At 34.4% G+C, this 17,023-nt stretch overlaps 1 protein-coding gene across 3 annotated transcripts; it reads right to left on the bottom strand.

Annotated features, from left to right (window-relative positions):
• Window positions 1-3,859: 3,859 nt before the first annotated feature.
• Window positions 3,860-15,914, bottom strand: LOC111394668 (putative DNA-3-methyladenine glycosylase YfjP). Of its 3 annotated transcripts, XR_002702661.1 has the most exons (3): window positions 14,575-15,914; window positions 5,152-5,226; window positions 3,860-4,390 (listed from the first exon to the last, which is right to left on the bottom strand). XR_002702661.1 is itself a non-coding variant. In XM_023020596.1 (2 exons), the coding sequence occupies exons 1-2, from the start codon at window positions 15,759-15,761 to the stop codon at window positions 4,369-4,371; spliced, it is 1,209 nt and encodes a 402-aa protein (XP_022876364.1). In that variant the 5' UTR covers window positions 15,762-15,913; the 3' UTR covers window positions 3,860-4,368. The 3 variants fall into 3 exon arrangements, 2 of the variants coding, with proteins under 2 accessions (XP_022876364.1, XP_022876363.1); XM_023020596.1 differs by lacking the exon at window positions 5,152-5,226 and having other exon boundaries at window positions 14,575-15,913; XM_023020595.1 differs by lacking the exons at window positions 3,860-4,390; window positions 5,152-5,226 and adding an exon at window positions 5,242-8,952.
• Window positions 15,915-17,023: the final 1,109 nt, after the last annotated feature.

Below are 17,023 nucleotides of genomic sequence, written 5' to 3'. Positions count from 1 at the left end.
GAATTTTTAGGGCCAAAAAAAAAAAATAAAAAAAAAAAAAAAAAAAGGAAAGAAGAAGAAGACAAGGACCATTTTCGTACCTTTCAAAAAGAAAACTGATGGGCTGGAATAGGCGTGGACTGGACCTTTAGTATTGTGGGGTCAAAATTTTAAAAATAATTTTTTTAATAAACAACATAATATCAATGAAAATAAGTTTATATGTATTTTGACACTTTAAAAAGTCATATAATTACATCATTATTAATATTATTAAATAAATTTTGTTACTTATATAGTTTTGTTTATCATTTCATTAGCAAATGTTGAGCTAACATTGAGTAAATTAAATTGAATATAGAAATTAAATGAATTGAAATAAAATTCAAGTTTAGTTCAGGAAGTAAATGAAATTCAAATTTAAAGCAAATATAATTCGAAAGTGATTCAAATTGCATTTAATCCGTAACGACCCTAAAAAATTTACGTTATATTTCATGTAAGACTTCCGAATGAAACGATATAAATTATATTGAAAAATTTATCGTGTAAAAATAATAATTAATTGAATTTTTTAAAAGAAAAAACGAGTTAGACGTCTTTTTTGAGGCGTACGTTTGATACATATTTAACTATTTTCGATATCCGTTTGGAGCATTCGATATGAAAACGATGTAGTTTTTGAAACAAACTTTTACATGGCATAGACGATTTGTGGATTCAAATAGCACAAGATTGCAAACGAATTTTTAAAGTTAGGATATTATCAAAAATCTCAAAATACTAATTTCAAACGCCCTACTTTAACATGTCATAACTTTTGCTATAGTTGACCACTTTGCATGCCATTAATGAGTGAAAAATTAGGCCATGAGCACTTCAAAATGATATTGAGAATGCAATATTTTGACTTAATTTGACATCCCGAAAAGTGCATCAAAGTAGATTGTAAAAAAGAAAAGTGCAAAATTTTGTGGGGTCATTTGACCCCACATGACCCCATGTGGGTCCGCCCCTGGACTGGAATAAGATATGTCGTCTACTGTTAACGAATTTATCTTTGAAGTTTAAACAGCTCCTCAACCACGAGAAAAATCGTGTATATGGAAGGACAGAGGAAATATGAATAGCAACAGTAACAAATTAATGCTGCTCAAATTGATACAAATTGATTATGCTTAAAAAACGTCAGAATTGATTGGCAAATGTGATGTGTATATATAAAACAATTTACATGTCCTCAAATTAATTTTGGCATATGTGATAGATGATTATACTTATAAAACTATTACTATAATCACTAGATTTTGAAAAATTAAGCTTTCATATTGATAACGTGTTATGAAAATAGAGAAAACGAGAAAAGAGAATAAAAATCAAATAGACTTGTGTGTATTTTATTAAGAACCAAAACACTATATTTATAGGAAGAATTAGGGATACAACAGTAATAATTTCTAGGGCAGTATGAATACAATTGTCATTCGGTAATAGATTTTCCATTTACAACAATATGTAATATCTTACAAAGGTATATGTCAATGATCCTCAATAGTATCGCTTTTAAATTTCGCCTGAATAACTAACATATCTTGATTTCAATCAAAATCACCAATAGTCAAAATGTCGGTGATCATCCAGGAAATTTATGTAAGACAGCCATGCAAAAGGCAAGGGTGTCTCATGCCAAAGACGTGGAGTTCCTTTCAATTTTACCAACGTTGATGCGATCACCAACTTGTAAATACCAATTGTGGCATTAGTATTTGCTAAAATAAAAATTGTTGCTTTCACTCACTTAAAAGTATAAAATGAAGTTTCGGTATGAGGAAGATACATGCTTGTGGAATGAAAATGACATGACAGTGAAATACAAAATTGCACTCAACAGTAGAAGATCAAAGAGAGTGGTGCTTAATCATGACATTAGGCAAGTTATCTTCAGTAACGTGCATGTAAAAATTATATCACATTACAATGAATCAAAACTAATGCAACAATGTTTATACAAAAACTTATCCAAAACTAGTCAATTCTTGCATATTCATAATTTCTTTCATTTTTCTTCTCTTTTCTCAAAGAATTATGCTATATGTACACTCTTTTTGACATCATCTTTGATAGCCCACTCACATCATAAGTGGGCCCATGATTAAAATAATCACGAGGGCCACTTATATGAGTGGGCTGTCGAGCTGAGTATACAGCAGGTGCTGTATACACTCAGCATCAGCATAATTCTTTCTCAAATGACCATCTTCCAAAAAATTTCTTGTCAGGCTCATGCCTCAATAAAACCCACTGCAAACATTGAATGACTTGATGACCATGAAGTTGCAAAAATTTTCTCCTTAGCTGCAGTGGCAGCCTCAACTCTTTCACTGTCAAGTTTGGCACGAGCTGCATTTGCTCTAATCCTCTCAATCTGTAACAACTTTCATCGGTGCCACAATGTTACAATCTTCATTTCGATCCTTTGCATTCATCGTTGTCATTGCATTCTTCATCAAAAACGGTATGGACTTTAAAATTTTCTCGACTTCCCTCTTTTTTATCAATTAAATTTGTATTCTTTCGGAAATTCAATAGCCCACATTTGAATGATGGAACGTTTGAACTGAATTGTCCATCACATTTGTTATGACCCTTGGGCACATATGGTCGCTAGCGTTTCATTCAACTTAAGTATGTGATAGCCTTTGACGTTTTATCCCAGTATAAGTATGAGCTTTGACTCCAGTACATGACCTTCCTATGGCATATCATTTTTGTTTTTCCCCTTCTGATTAGTCTGCAATACATAAACATAAAATCACTTAGTCGCAACACTCACATTGTTATGAAGTCAAAGTATCACTTGAGCATGGATATGGTAACAATAGTTTCGTTCTCTTCATCGCGTCAGATTACCATTTCATCGTGGGTATAACAATTGTTTCTCGTCATCTCAAATTTGTTAAATCAATATCATTTCATTTAATAATTTTGTTTCATAAACCATGTTTCTAGGTCGGAATGCTAACGTAGTAAAAATTAGGGGGTTTTTTTTGGGGGAGGGGGGGGGGGGATATACACCCCCTTGCTTTATGCTTAATTCTAGAACAAATTCTTAAGATTCAGCCCTTGACCCCAATATTTAAAACTCATTTTTTGAAAAATTCATTTTCAACATACATCTTATTAAATTCACAACTTATTAACTACACATTTCATTAACTTTTTATTAAAACTTACTAAAAATATAATATTTAACTAAACCAAACAAGGCCCCAATTTGTCCCATTTGTTATTAATACAGCAAGTTTAGTATTATGTATCAAACGCGATCATCAATATATACTTTATATAGTATTATCGGGCATTATGTATCAAGGTTAGCATAAAAGTTTTTACAACTTCATAAAATTGAATTCTTTATGTTCATCATTTCCATACAAATTCACATCTTAATTATACTTCGACGAGTGAAAATGTAATTTTTGGTTTTAAAAAGAAAATGCACTTTGAGTGGCTCGCAAGCGACTGACTCTTCCCACCAAGGGGCAAGCTAATGGGGGAACCGAGCCAAAATTTTGTCAAGCAAGCTGGCTCATGCTCGACTCACTCCATTCCCGAGCAAGAGCTAGCTCGCCATGTGGACATAGCCAAGTTCAAAGGTGAGCAAGCCAAGCGGACTCATTTAATACCCCTATTTGGGACAACATAATACAAATGACAATATCTTAACAAGCTTTTCTTCCTTAATAATGTAATGCTATTCAATCTTCGTTATGAATTATGCCAGTGTACCATTGGCAGATGTAAGATTCCATTCTTGCTTTAGTTTTATATTTAATTTTCATATTGAAATGCTGCCTGGCCTGGATGACAACTACCCATGTGAACTAAGGAACCATCTTATTGCCTAACCATTTCAAGCAGCTACATATTGACCTCTAACTGAGAATAGAAAGTCCAGTATGGAACTCAAGTTCCAAAAATACTGAACCATGTCTTGTACATTTCAGTCCTCACAAGAAAATTTAAAAAGTTAAATACTAATAACTTGCAGACATTATATCTAGTTTCTAAACAATCATTTACGAGATTGGGAGTCGGTGCTCTGTTCAGTTCCAGTCCTTTAAAGACAACAAGCTTTAAATAGAACATAAATACAGCCTAAATAACTTGAGCACGCTTGCTCAATATTAACATTTAAAAATTTAGATGACAGGAATACCGTTCATGGTAGTAAACATCATGGATGCTGGAACTCTTCGAGCCAGAATCTTTTGAAACTTCTCTTCTAATAGCCATGTTGAATTTTCTATCGAAGACATACTTGATCACCTGGAGACGGCAAACAAACTTCTTGATCATGAAGTGAGAAATGGAACTCCTACTTCAGAATCATTGCCCCCAAATGCGTGCCCTAGAAAAAAAAGCATACAAAATTATATTTAAGTACCATGAGAAAGTGAGAAAAACCATATAACTTAAAAAGAACAAACACAATGCTACACAAAACAAATGCCATAAAATTAGTGATTCGCCAAAGAAAAAAATATAACGAGTGAGAAAGATAAAAACAACATGCCCACAGACAGTAAAGAGCGAGGGTAAGAATTAACAGAACAAAACGGTCAAAGGGCTAGATCATTGTGTAATCACACATCACTTCTATACATAAGAAGACATTCATGTAAATCCCACAACAAATATCAAGTTCTGAGCTACAGAAGAATACAAGACTCCTGTGGAATGTGGATAATATTTGTTACCAAGGGATCTTGATGCTAGGCTGCTAGCAGACTTCACCCCCATCCATTTCATAGGACAACTTTCCCTAGAGTGTAGCACTAGAATATAAAGATGCACTGGAAAAGGAAAACCTCTGGTACAGAAATTGATTGCAATGGCTCTCATTGAATCTCAATGTGATTCTATGAAGTCTCAGAGCCCTCATTTGTCTCTCTCAGAAATAGCCAATAAATGGAATTTGGACGCAGAATTTTTTTATGTCCAGCTAACAAAAAGAAAGGTAGAACTAACAACTGTGTGGTCATTACACCTTATAACACATAAAAGCCCAAGAAGCACATGACAACAATGAAAAATATAATTTTTTTCTAAATATGAGGATTAAAATTAATTTAAAATAAATAAATAAACATTATTAAAATCTTTATCTACTTAAATTATTCTTCATTTTTCAACCACGCAAGCACAATCCACTTCCGGTCACCTCGAACCCGCCTTTTTATTTACCTATAAAATATTTAACATATTTGCGTGAGATAAAAATCTCGGTAAATGAGTAATAACGAATTTGCATTTCATATTTAAATACAGAAAATCATAACATACATATGGAGACACGGGAATTAAAATTCAAAACATGGCTATAATTCCAGTGCGTAGTTCTACTAAACTCCAATCCTTTGAACTTACACATAGGATCCCTTATCATAATTATGACTTGAATTTCCGAATCATCATATTCATAACATAAATTTCCGTAATTTAAATATGAAAGAATAATTCATAATACTACGTGTGGGATCGTATAAGTGTGATTATATTTAATATGAAAAGGACAAGAGAAAGATCAAGGGTGTAGACACAAAGTGATAAGATAGAGGGAGCGTGTAAATAATTGGTGAGGGGTAATCCAATGTTGAGTTTATCTCCTATTTATAGTGCAAATTCTTAGACCATGTGTCAAAAATTGAAAGGAAATGGCTAGATGTTAAGCATGATTAATGCATAATTGGTGCATTGTCTTGAAAGTTGTTAAATCAATACATTTAATCATGTAATCATATCAATTGACTTGGCTTGAAACTTGGCGTAAATAACGCATTTGGTCAAATCAATTACATTTCTTAAAATTTAATGAATAATGCATGTGGTCAAATAAATCATCTTTAATCATGGTTAATTGGCATATTTACATATATTTTACACATGATTTCATCTAACTTCCAAATCAACTCTTCACTTAAGTCAATAAGGTCCTCAAACTATTGGCTAGTAATCAATAAGGTCATTTAACTAAATCAATAACTAATAAGGTCATTAGACTTTAATAACAGCACACTTAAGTCCTAATTTTTAATCTAACGACTAGTAATAAAAATACATGTCATTACAACAGGAATTTCTTTAAAATCGAGAACTTTATAACAATACCCATGTTTCCCGAAGCGACACTTTGTTCCACTTCTTTCATTTATACTCCTAGCGCGTTACACTATATTTTTCTTTTACCTTTTATTTTCAATAAAATCGGTATCTTTTATAGTTTTAAATTTTGAAGGTAAAATCTTTTAAATCAGAGAAGTAGCCATTGAAGTCAAAATAACTTCAAGCTAAATCAAATATAACTACTGCCAAAGAAAGAAAATGCATATAGTAGAGTGTCAGAGTGTCCTTGTTATAGCATAAAAGTATTGTCTCTTAAACTACGAATGCTAATTTCTAACAAATGGAAGTGAGAAAATTCTTTTAAGTAGATCGAATTACAAATAAAGCAGGTTACTGTCAGCATATTTTTCCTAACTAATCAAATTGAAGTTTGTAATGCAATCTAAGCCTCCATTTGGTTTCATTTTCTTCTCCTAAATTTCTACTTTTCAAAATCAAACATTAATTTTAACCACACATTTTGTGGACTCACCCACAATTAATACCGACTTACTAATCACTCATTTCTTGAAAACTAGATTTTAGCAAAATAAAATGAAAACCCAAACGGAGGCTAAAATCATAGCCCTTTCTACCTGATCAAATAAAGTTCATGTTACAAGCTAAAATCATGGTGAACAACTCTGTATAATTCAATACATTTGATTCTTCGGACAGCAACTTCAACCATTAATTCTGTCTGTTTTTCTTATCCAAGTCCCCAAAACCGGGTAAAATCCCATGTCAAAAAACAATTTCAACCATTGTTGAACATGACTACTCTTTCCACTATTGGCAGATCAACAAAACTCTCCCTCTTAGAAACACGAGAATAAAATCAAGATCAATCTAGTTCCTATCCTAAAAGTAAAGCACTGTTCATTATTCATTTGGAAAAGACTACGCCTCCGTTTGGCAACCAATTTAACATACCATTTATAAATTCGATCAAAGTCAAACATTAATTTCAACCACACATTCATAACTACTAATCATTATTGTTCCCCCATTTCGCGGGATATACTACCATTCTCTTACTATTAAAATTTATAAATGACTAAATTTGCTCAATGGAAGCTACATTTTTATTCTATGTTCATTCCACAAACACAAATCACTCCTCTTATCCATTTCATTTTCACCATGGAAGCTGTTGAGCAACTATAACTTTCTTCACTAAACATAAACATTATCCATTTCATTTTCACCATGGAAGCTGTTAAGCAACTATAACTTTCTTCACTAAACATAAACATTAGTACACCAGTTCCTCTGTAGAATCAACCAATCAAAAATCCTCATTTTTACTTTATTAATGTTAGCAGCATTCTCTAACGTTTCTTTCTACTTTTTTCAATGTACACAAGCTATTCTTCCACTACCAGTGGCCTCACTCTTGCTCGCTTCACCATAAACATACCCATTACTTCTCTGTAAAACCAAATACACCACCCATGTTCTCTTTTTAGTAGTTACACATTTCCTCTTTTATAAATCTCAGGATTAAGTTTCATCATGACAAGAACTTATAAGATAGTGAATACAATGGTATCCAACACAATATGCAAATTATGGAGGTCACAGCTCTTACTACAAACCTAATGGCTACTAGTGTTATGAATATTGTTACACAAGATAAAATCATATCCCCTTGATTTAAGGAGATTAATTCCAATCCCAAACATGAATTGATTTAGGGTCACAATCCCACGAACTATGTGACACAACTGTGGCTAAAGTCTAGACTTCTAATGGTCTGTGCATGATGGAATAGCAATCAAACTTCAACATGCACGGCACTAGCCAGATCATCACCATTTACAATTTTACATTATCATAATCTTGACAAATGAATAATCTGTCTTTTGCTGGTAAATCCCTTAAATGGCTACTGGCTCTCTGCTGTTTCAGATCTAATCTTATCCCTATCCGTGAAGCTGTCTCATTTGGGCATTCCATTCTTTCGATGGCAAAATTTCTCATCCTTGTGTTCTTCGGGACTAGTTTCTGTTCCAAAGCCCATCTCCTGCGACTGGGGCTGCTTTTGCACTACCATCCTAATCGCTGTTAGTTTTATGAATACTGTTAGACAACATAAAAGCATATCTCTTGATTTAAGGGGATTAATTCCAATCCCAAGCATGAAGGGGTTTAGGGGTCATGACCCAATGAATTATGTGCCACAACTGGCAGCTAAAGTCTAGATTGCTAAACGGTGTGTGTATGATGGAAAGGCAATCAAAGTTCAACATGCACAGCTTTGATTATGAGATCATATCAGTGCCCAGATCTTCATCATTTACATCACTATAATCTCGACAAATGATAGATCTCTTCCTTTTGCTGGACAATCCCTTATACGGCGACTAGTTCTCTGCTGCTTCGGATCTCATCTCATTCCAATATTTGAAGCCTGTAAAGTTGTCAAAATCAGGGCATTTCATTGTTTCAATGGCCACATTCCCCATCCTTATTTTCTTCAGGACTAGTGGTTTCCGTTCCGCAGCCAGTCTCCTGCCATGGGGCTGCTATTGCACATCTCAATCACCCTGATGTCTCCTTTCCACAGTTGTTCTGTGATTAATCTTCTAGTCAATGTCCTACTTTTTTCTTTTGTTTGCTCTCTTGCTTTTCCCTTTTTGGCTTTTGGCTTCTCCATATCCGTACTGGTCTTTTACCTGGATTCGCTTTGCAGACAATTAATGCCTTTGTTTCTGCAGAGCAACAGAGTCATTGTTCCAGGGGTAGATTTGGAAACTAAATCTTGCCTTGTTAAAGGCCAGCCTGGTGCTATTCTGGTTGGGATAGCTGCAGATAAAGAATTTCACATTGAATTAACAAGCTACACGGAAGGAAGGTGTCCATGTAATATCCCGAATTTTTATTACTAGTCGTTAGATTAAAAATTAGGATTTAAGTGTGCTATTATTAAAGTCTAATGACCTTATTAATTACTAACCAATAGTTTGAGGGCCTAAGTGATGAATTAATTTGGAAGTTAAATAAAATTATATGTAAATATGTCAATTAACTATGATTAAAGATTATTATTTGACCACATGCATTATTCACCACATTTTAAGCAAAATAATTGCTTTGACCACATAAACTAAGGAAAATGATTAGACCACATGCATTATTCACACCAAAATTCAAGTCAAGTCAATTGATTTGATTACATGATTAAAGGAATTGATTTGACAACTTTCAAGATATGCGCCAATCATGCTTTGATTATGCCTAACATCTAACCATTTCCTTTCAATTTTCTATACATGGTCCAAGAGCTTGCACTATAAATAGAAGTTAAACTCAACATTGGATTATCCCTCACCAATTATTTACACTCTTTTTCTCTATCTCTATCACTTTGTCTCTACACCTTTACTCTTCCCCGTCTTTTTCATATTAAAATTAGTTATCCACTTACACAATCACATAACCCAGCACTCGGCTCAAGGATCTCCCTCCAACAATCACTTCTTCTATCATTTTTGAATTATCAAGTGAAATGTAAGTGTAGTAGTACGAATTGTTCTTTCATTATTTAAATTACGGAAATTTATGTTATGAATATGATGATACAAAAATTCTAGCTATGATTATGATAAGGGTCCTATATGTGTGTAAGTTCAAAGGACCGGAATTTAGTAGCGCTACGCACGGGAATTATAGCCACGAAGTTCGAATTTTAATTCTCGTGTCTCCATATGTACGTTATGATTTTTCGTAATTAAATATGAAATGAAAATTCGTTATTACTCATTTACTGAAATTTATGTCTCGCATGTATATGTTAAATATTTTATAGATAATTAAAAGAGGCGGGTTCGAGGCGATCGAAGGTGGATTGTGCTTGAGTGGATGAAAATGAGTAATGATTTAAGTAGTTAAAGATTTTTAACAATGTTTATTGTACTTTCTTTAAAATTTGTTTTAAGCCTTTCACATTCAAAAGATATTATGTTTTTTTCATTATTTATGAAAGTACTATTTTACGGTACATGTATAATGATTTCAAATGTAAAAATTTGGGTCTTTACAATCCATGTAGGGAACAATGGAGACAATCAAGAATGATGATTAGTTTAAGTGACTCCTGTGCCAGTGTAGAAAATGTACCCAAGATAGTCCCAAAAATTGCAAGTTCATCTTCCTTTACAGCAGGTGTGATCAATGAATTTTCTTTCACAATTGTTGTTCAACTGGCAATGCGTCTCAATTTCATTTTCCATTTTCTTCTCTCGTCTCTAGCTAATAAGTAATCTGGTATTTTCATCTTTATGATGGTCTTTTCATGCCTTGGACTTTGCATGAACTCGTCCTCTTTTTTCTAGCCTTTGGCGTCGTTGGATTTGGTGCATGCAACATTAAAGTATTCTTCCTTTTGCTATCAGACCTCAAACCTCTCGACTATAGCATTAGGCTACGACCATCGACTTGGCAACAAGAGCAAAGTTTCAGTCGATATTATGGCAACAAGTTTAATGGACTTCCCAATTTGAGTTAATCACTTTCCGAAATTCCAAGTGACATTGTATTGATATTCTACACTTTCTTTGATGAACTATTCATACATATCCAAACTCAAATTGGTTTCCACTATACCACAACTTGACAAGATAAAAACATATACGATTGATTAAAATCGTACAAAAGAAGATATCTAGTTGTCAGAATCCCGTGAATCACGGGATTGGTTGTCTTATTCATAGAAAGGGTATGGCAATATTTTAGATCTAACAACTAGGTTCATGTCAAACTAGTGCTACAAGAGTTACTTTGGGAAAAAAGAAAAGGAGAAAAAGGAAAAGTCAAATTAATTTGGTGTATTCTATCAATTTCAATAAAATGCAATAAACTTATGAGATGGCAATAAGAAGATACATAGGTAGAACTTATAATAGGATCTCGAAAACTAAAAGCACTTTTGTCAAATGTTTATAAACAACTTAAAAGTACAAATAGATAAAAATGAGTGGTAGGTAAGTGAATACTACTTGTGGATTCACAAAATGTGCGGATAAAAAGTAATTTGACCGATTATAAACAATTTATAAAAACTTTCCAAATGTGGTTTAAGTAATTTCTATCGGGCCCTTATCCATTTTTTTAAGTTCATTAGGATTCTTTTAGGTGGAACTTCCAATCATCCAGGTAACAATACACTATTATTTTTCCATCTCATCAATGATTTTCCCCACAAGAAATTCATGTCTTTCTACTGGGATCATATCTCTCTTTATTAGTTCCTAGTTGATGTGCAAATTTCATGGAATGTAGGTAAACCGTTATGACCAATTCAATAGAAAAGAAGAAATATTGTATTTTTTTATGTTCGAAATTTTCTCGAAAAAATATTGTAGCATATTCCTCCAATTCCTTAAAAATGATACTCCATGAATTAGAATAGAAGTTAAAGAGGGTTTTTATACTCATCACACTATCAAAAATCACGATTGAGGCCCGCCTCAGAGTTACGCAAGTAAAAAACACTTCAAAAGTTGTGAGGCAATTTTTCGGGGATGTAAACTTTAGTTGACTGAAGCACATGCCTCACAGAACCTCCTCAAGTATCGTAAAGCATGTGCTCCTAAAAACTTATTTACTTTGCATTAGGTGTGGGCTCGCAAGATATAAAAAAACCCATTTTGGAAATAACCAACTGCCTGCTAAAACATTGCAAAATTGGGTTTCTCGTAAACCTACTTTAGGAATATTCCACCAACAACAAAATTCAGTCGAGCCATCGACGATATATATGGAACAACAACAAAAGAAAACTCTTTACAGTAATTTAAAAAATATAAAACTTCACGCAACTCAATTCAATAACAAGTAACAATTTGAATTAATAGATTCAACTCATCTCATATATCAAATGATTTCAAAAGGAAGGAATTGCTCTTTTTTTTCAAGTTCAATATTTTTTAATGTTGATACTTTAGATGAAGATAAGTCATATCTCGTAAACTATTTCCTTTTTTGTCAATCGACCTTTTTTAATCCATTCTCTTGAATTCCTTAATAACCAACATTTGGTTTTCTTAAAATGATAATTGGCCAGTTTTTTTCTTGTTTGCCATTCATTTGTTTAATCATCAGATTATCTTTGCCTCAGAAGTTCTATTCCCAGAAGACATTGAAGGTAATAATCAAGCTTAATTAAGTTCTCCTACTTCAATTAGGAAATAACCTTTGAACAAGTAAAATACGTCTACTGAAATCATTTCCTGATATGAATATAATCGTGCTGCAGGACTCTTGGACCATTACAGGGAGGATCTGATCTGAGATAGCATGATATGTTGTGTTTTTCAGAAGAAGAAAATGGATAGAAGTGAATCTATATGGGAAGAAAGAATGAAAGATCAGGACGTGAACCAGAAACAAACTGTCCTAATAAATGCTATTGGCATTCTCCATTGAACTCCAATCTAATAAGCGGGCAGCAATTGCAAGATCTCAACACTTGCAGTTTCTAAAAACAATGACTGTGCATGTAGTCGTCCAAACTTAGCAAGCTCAATCCTTTCAAAATGTCAAAACAACCACAATAGTCATTTCCACAGAACCAACTATTGTTCACATTCACCTGGATAATCTCAATTGAATTACCGAAAGTTATTTTTGTACTATGGTACCAATAGACAGGGAAGCTGTAGGCATCTTTTCGTCTCAAAAGAATACCTCCATCTGAAAATGATCAGAATGTCACATTTGAATGCAGATTATAGCAAATCCCCAAGTGGCATAAAATTCTTTGGAACCACGTGTGAATATAGGTTTCAAAAAAGTAAAATATAATTGAATGAAGCTTTACCCTAGAAAATAAATAATTTTGTTTTAATTTTACTTGCTTGGCGTCAATATCAAAATAAAATAGCACTATTAGAATTTTGGAGACGATGTAATAAATTCAATAAAACCTCACCCATGCTTATTTAGGACTGGCTACATGGATCATTTTTTAACTTCACTCTATCAAGGACCATCTCATAAATTAAATCACAAATGTTCACATCTATTTTAATTCTCTCATTCCACGTAATTTGAGGTCAAATCCCTTCCTTTTTGTTTACCTTTCATACCAATCCCATTGCTTTCCCCAATGTGTGGTATTTGGCCTTCATTGAATGCACTGAAATCATCTCAATCCATTTCATTTATCACTATTTTAACCAATTCATGGACATAATCATTCTTCATCTCTCCATCTTTTAATGCCAATCCTTCTCAAAATTCACATTTAACTAAGCTCAACCTATGTTTCTAAGTTATTTGAGTGAGGATGACTGCACATTCTAGTTTCTTCACATTACCTTAAGGCCAACTTTACAACATTTCTCACTTAACTTGTTTCAAGTTTGCACAAAACATAAAACTCCCATCTAACCAAAAAAATAATAATAATAATTAAGAAATACTCATAGTAACCATTCGAGCCGACGAAATTAGTAATATTATCCGTGAACGTATTGAACAATATATGGTGCCTTAAGTGCTTATATTATTCTGAAATAGAAAGAAGTCAAACCGCCATCAGTTCTACTAGAATTTAGACAAACTTGTTACTCAACTTCATTCAACTAATCCATATGCTAAGGTGATAAAAGAAAATGGTACGTGTTTGAAGCATTTTTCCAGATGTTTCTGTCCCTTTCTCATTATAATGAGATTATGTTACATCCATGCTTGTATATCATATGATATCTGCAAGTTACGGTTTGTAGGACTGGACGATACATAACAGTGAGTTCCTTCCCTTCTTTCACAGACATAGGCCCTCCTTGAATTTCCATACAACAAAAAATCAATGAGAGATAGAATCGCTAATTCTCTCTTGCCCTTGTGTACAATCCCCAGATCTCCATAACTGCACTGCAGTTGATAAGGAATATGACATGGACTAAAAATTTTAAGTTTCCTTCCCCGTGTTACAATGTAATACACTTGATCTCTCCGAGGCAGATTCTTCTAGATTTTACACATTTAAAAGTCATTAAACTTAACAGAGAAATGATAAGATATTTCCTATACAAGTATCATGCAGAAGTTCACAGAAATTTTCACGTTCACCAACTGTAGGTTAATACATAATTCATTTACAGATTCTACAGTACCTCATATTACATGCATTTTGCATTCAAGAGTGCACAACAAACTTGTACCACAGAAAGGCCAAGAAATGTAATACTATAGCAACAATTTTATCGACCATGTAACATTCAAATACTCACCTTAAATGTCATCCATACATAGGATAATAACAATTAAGTAGCCAGTGATAAATAAATAATTAGAGAAACAACACTTACTAGTTACTAACATAAAAAGATAAATGTACATGAATAATGCCATGCCATTAATGCAATCCAGATAATTTTATGTAACAAATGCGATCAATTCAAATTTAAAGGGGAAAACTACCCGAGATTTCCAATGCCATTAACTGATTCCAGAAACTGTAACTGATGATGATGCCGACCATCCTGCTGCAGCTCAATCTGTTCCAATGGCTGCACAATATTACCCTCCAGTGCCATTGTAGCACCAGCTGCCGGAGTCCCCTTCCCCTCAACAAACCGCCACATGTACCATGCCCCAACTGACCTGTACGGCTTCCACTTCTCACACAACTGCTCCATCTGTGATGGCCTTGGCAAATCCTCCAAACTGTACAACAACTGCACACCTTTCCTAACCCCTAAATCACTCACAGGCAACACATCCGGTCGATGCAGCGAGAATATCATGAACATGTGGACTGACCAGGAACCTATCCCCTTCACCATTGAGAGCATTGTGAACAATGACCTGTCATCCATTTTCACCACTGATTCATCCGTCAAAATCCCGGAATTATACTTATTAGCAAGGTCATACAAATAGCTAGCCTTGCGCCCAGAAATCCCAATTTGCTTGAGCTGTTGCGCGGAGAGGGAAAGGACTGTGTCAGGGCGAACCGAGTCTTCACCGCCACATAGCCATGTGAAGCGCGTGTAAATCGAAGCGCCGGCCTTGTAGGCGAGTTGCTGGTAGAGAATGCTCTTGGTAAGTGCTACGAATGGGGGATGGTGGAACTCAAATTGAGGGGGCGGGTGGGTATCAATGAGCGGTACGAGCAAGGGGTCTGCAGAACGGAGGTGTCGAATGGCCAATTCAATCTCCCCATTGGCCGACAAGGGTTTGATGATCTGGGGCAGCTGTCTAGAAAATTGGGAGGCATTCCGCCGCCGGTTCTTGGTGCTAATAGTGGCAGCGGGAGCATCTGCAGTAACGGTGGAGATGCTCGATACTGAAGAGGACTCTTCGACGGCGATTTTAGGTGGAGGAGAATCTTTGTCGACGGCGGGATTAGTGTCTGTGCTGGTACTCGACAGTTTCCGGATTTTCTGAGGTCGAATTGGAATCTTAGAAGGGTTTGTGTGATTTTGGGAATTTTCCAAAAACTCGCCGGCTTCAGTGGCGATGGCGGGGTCAGTTGAGGGGGCTAGTTGCGGCGAAGATTGCGAATTGGAGTCCAAATTGGGCTCAGATTTCATGGGCCGAGGTGGAGATGGAAGTTTAGAATCTTTAGATTGGGTCTCGGGTTGTCCCCGGGTCTGCTCACCCATGTGAATGGAAGGCAATAAGGGAGATCGACTCGAATTGGTGATGGTTTTGACGATGGCGATTGCCGGCAGCGACGGTGGAGGTGAACCTTGGCGGAGTGAAAAATTTGCACAGCACTTTAAAAGGGGTGGCGAAACAAGCCAATGGGTTTGACAGGGCGCTACGAAATCTTGTAGTTGTTATTTTTGTTTTTACACCAGAGGCCCCAAATCTTTATAACATTAGCAGACTTTTTTTAAATATTTGTTTTGTTGCAATCGTCAACCCAAACTTTTATAAACGTTGCAACGGTGTCCATTTTAAACGATTTTCATCCAAATATCTGTTAATTGACTAAGAAATTTGACTTTGACTACATTTTTAATATTTCTAAAAGTGTAAATATTAACTTTTCATTTACTAAATTAAAATAAGTTAGAAATTAAATTAGAAAAAATAAGAAATAAGAATTAAAAAAACTAGTCGTTTTCTTCCACTCACCCCACCCTCCTATTCAAATAATTCCGGATCACCCCCAAATTTTTTCACCAAAAAATTCAATACCTTATTCTCAAAGAAGATAAAAACTGCATTTTGTTTCATTAATTTCTATACAGTTTTTGTTTTTATAATTTCTCATTTAATTATTCTGAAATGAGTACCAGAGAGCTGCTCAGCATTGAACCTGCGGAACTCAAATTCGCTCGTGGGTTCTTCTCCTCAAATCCCATACTTGATTTCTCCATTTAAAAAAAAAAAATTGGGTTTGTTGATTTTTCCTATTTTTGATTTATGTTTATACTTTTCTTGGTGTAATTAGTTGAGCTGAAGAAGTAGATCTCATGTTCTTTCCAAGTATTGAATAAGATCGAAAATCATGTAGCTTTCAAGGTAATTTTTTTGGGTTTTGTATTCATCAATCAATTTCTTTCTTTTTGTAAATGTATTTAATTTTCTCTGGTTGATTGAATTTCTGTTTATTAGGTGAAGATTGTTCTGAAATGAGTACCAGAGAGCTTCTCAGCATTGAACCTGTAGAACTCAAATTCTTTTTTTTTTTTTTTGGGTTTTGTATTTAACTTTTCTTTTTAATCTGAATGAGGCCGATTGTAAGATCAATGTAGTCGAGGGTATGTACAAAAGAGAACTGTGTGAGGAAGGATAGAAGACTGCGCTTTGAAGATGAGGGATTGAGCTGATTGTGAACAGCCAAGAGTTTGATACGGTGGCGTTTTCATACCCGATGATGGTGGTCAGACAGAAGATTACATTTGTTTACCTGATT

This window comes from Olea europaea, chromosome 5 (assembly GCF_002742605.1).
Source record: "Olea europaea var. sylvestris chromosome 5, O_europaea_v1, whole genome shotgun sequence".
Lineage (NCBI taxonomy): Eukaryota > Viridiplantae > Streptophyta > Magnoliopsida > Lamiales > Oleaceae > Olea > Olea europaea.
The sequence above is the reverse complement of the archived record's forward strand: the minus strand, read 5'-3'. Positions and strand labels throughout refer to the sequence as shown.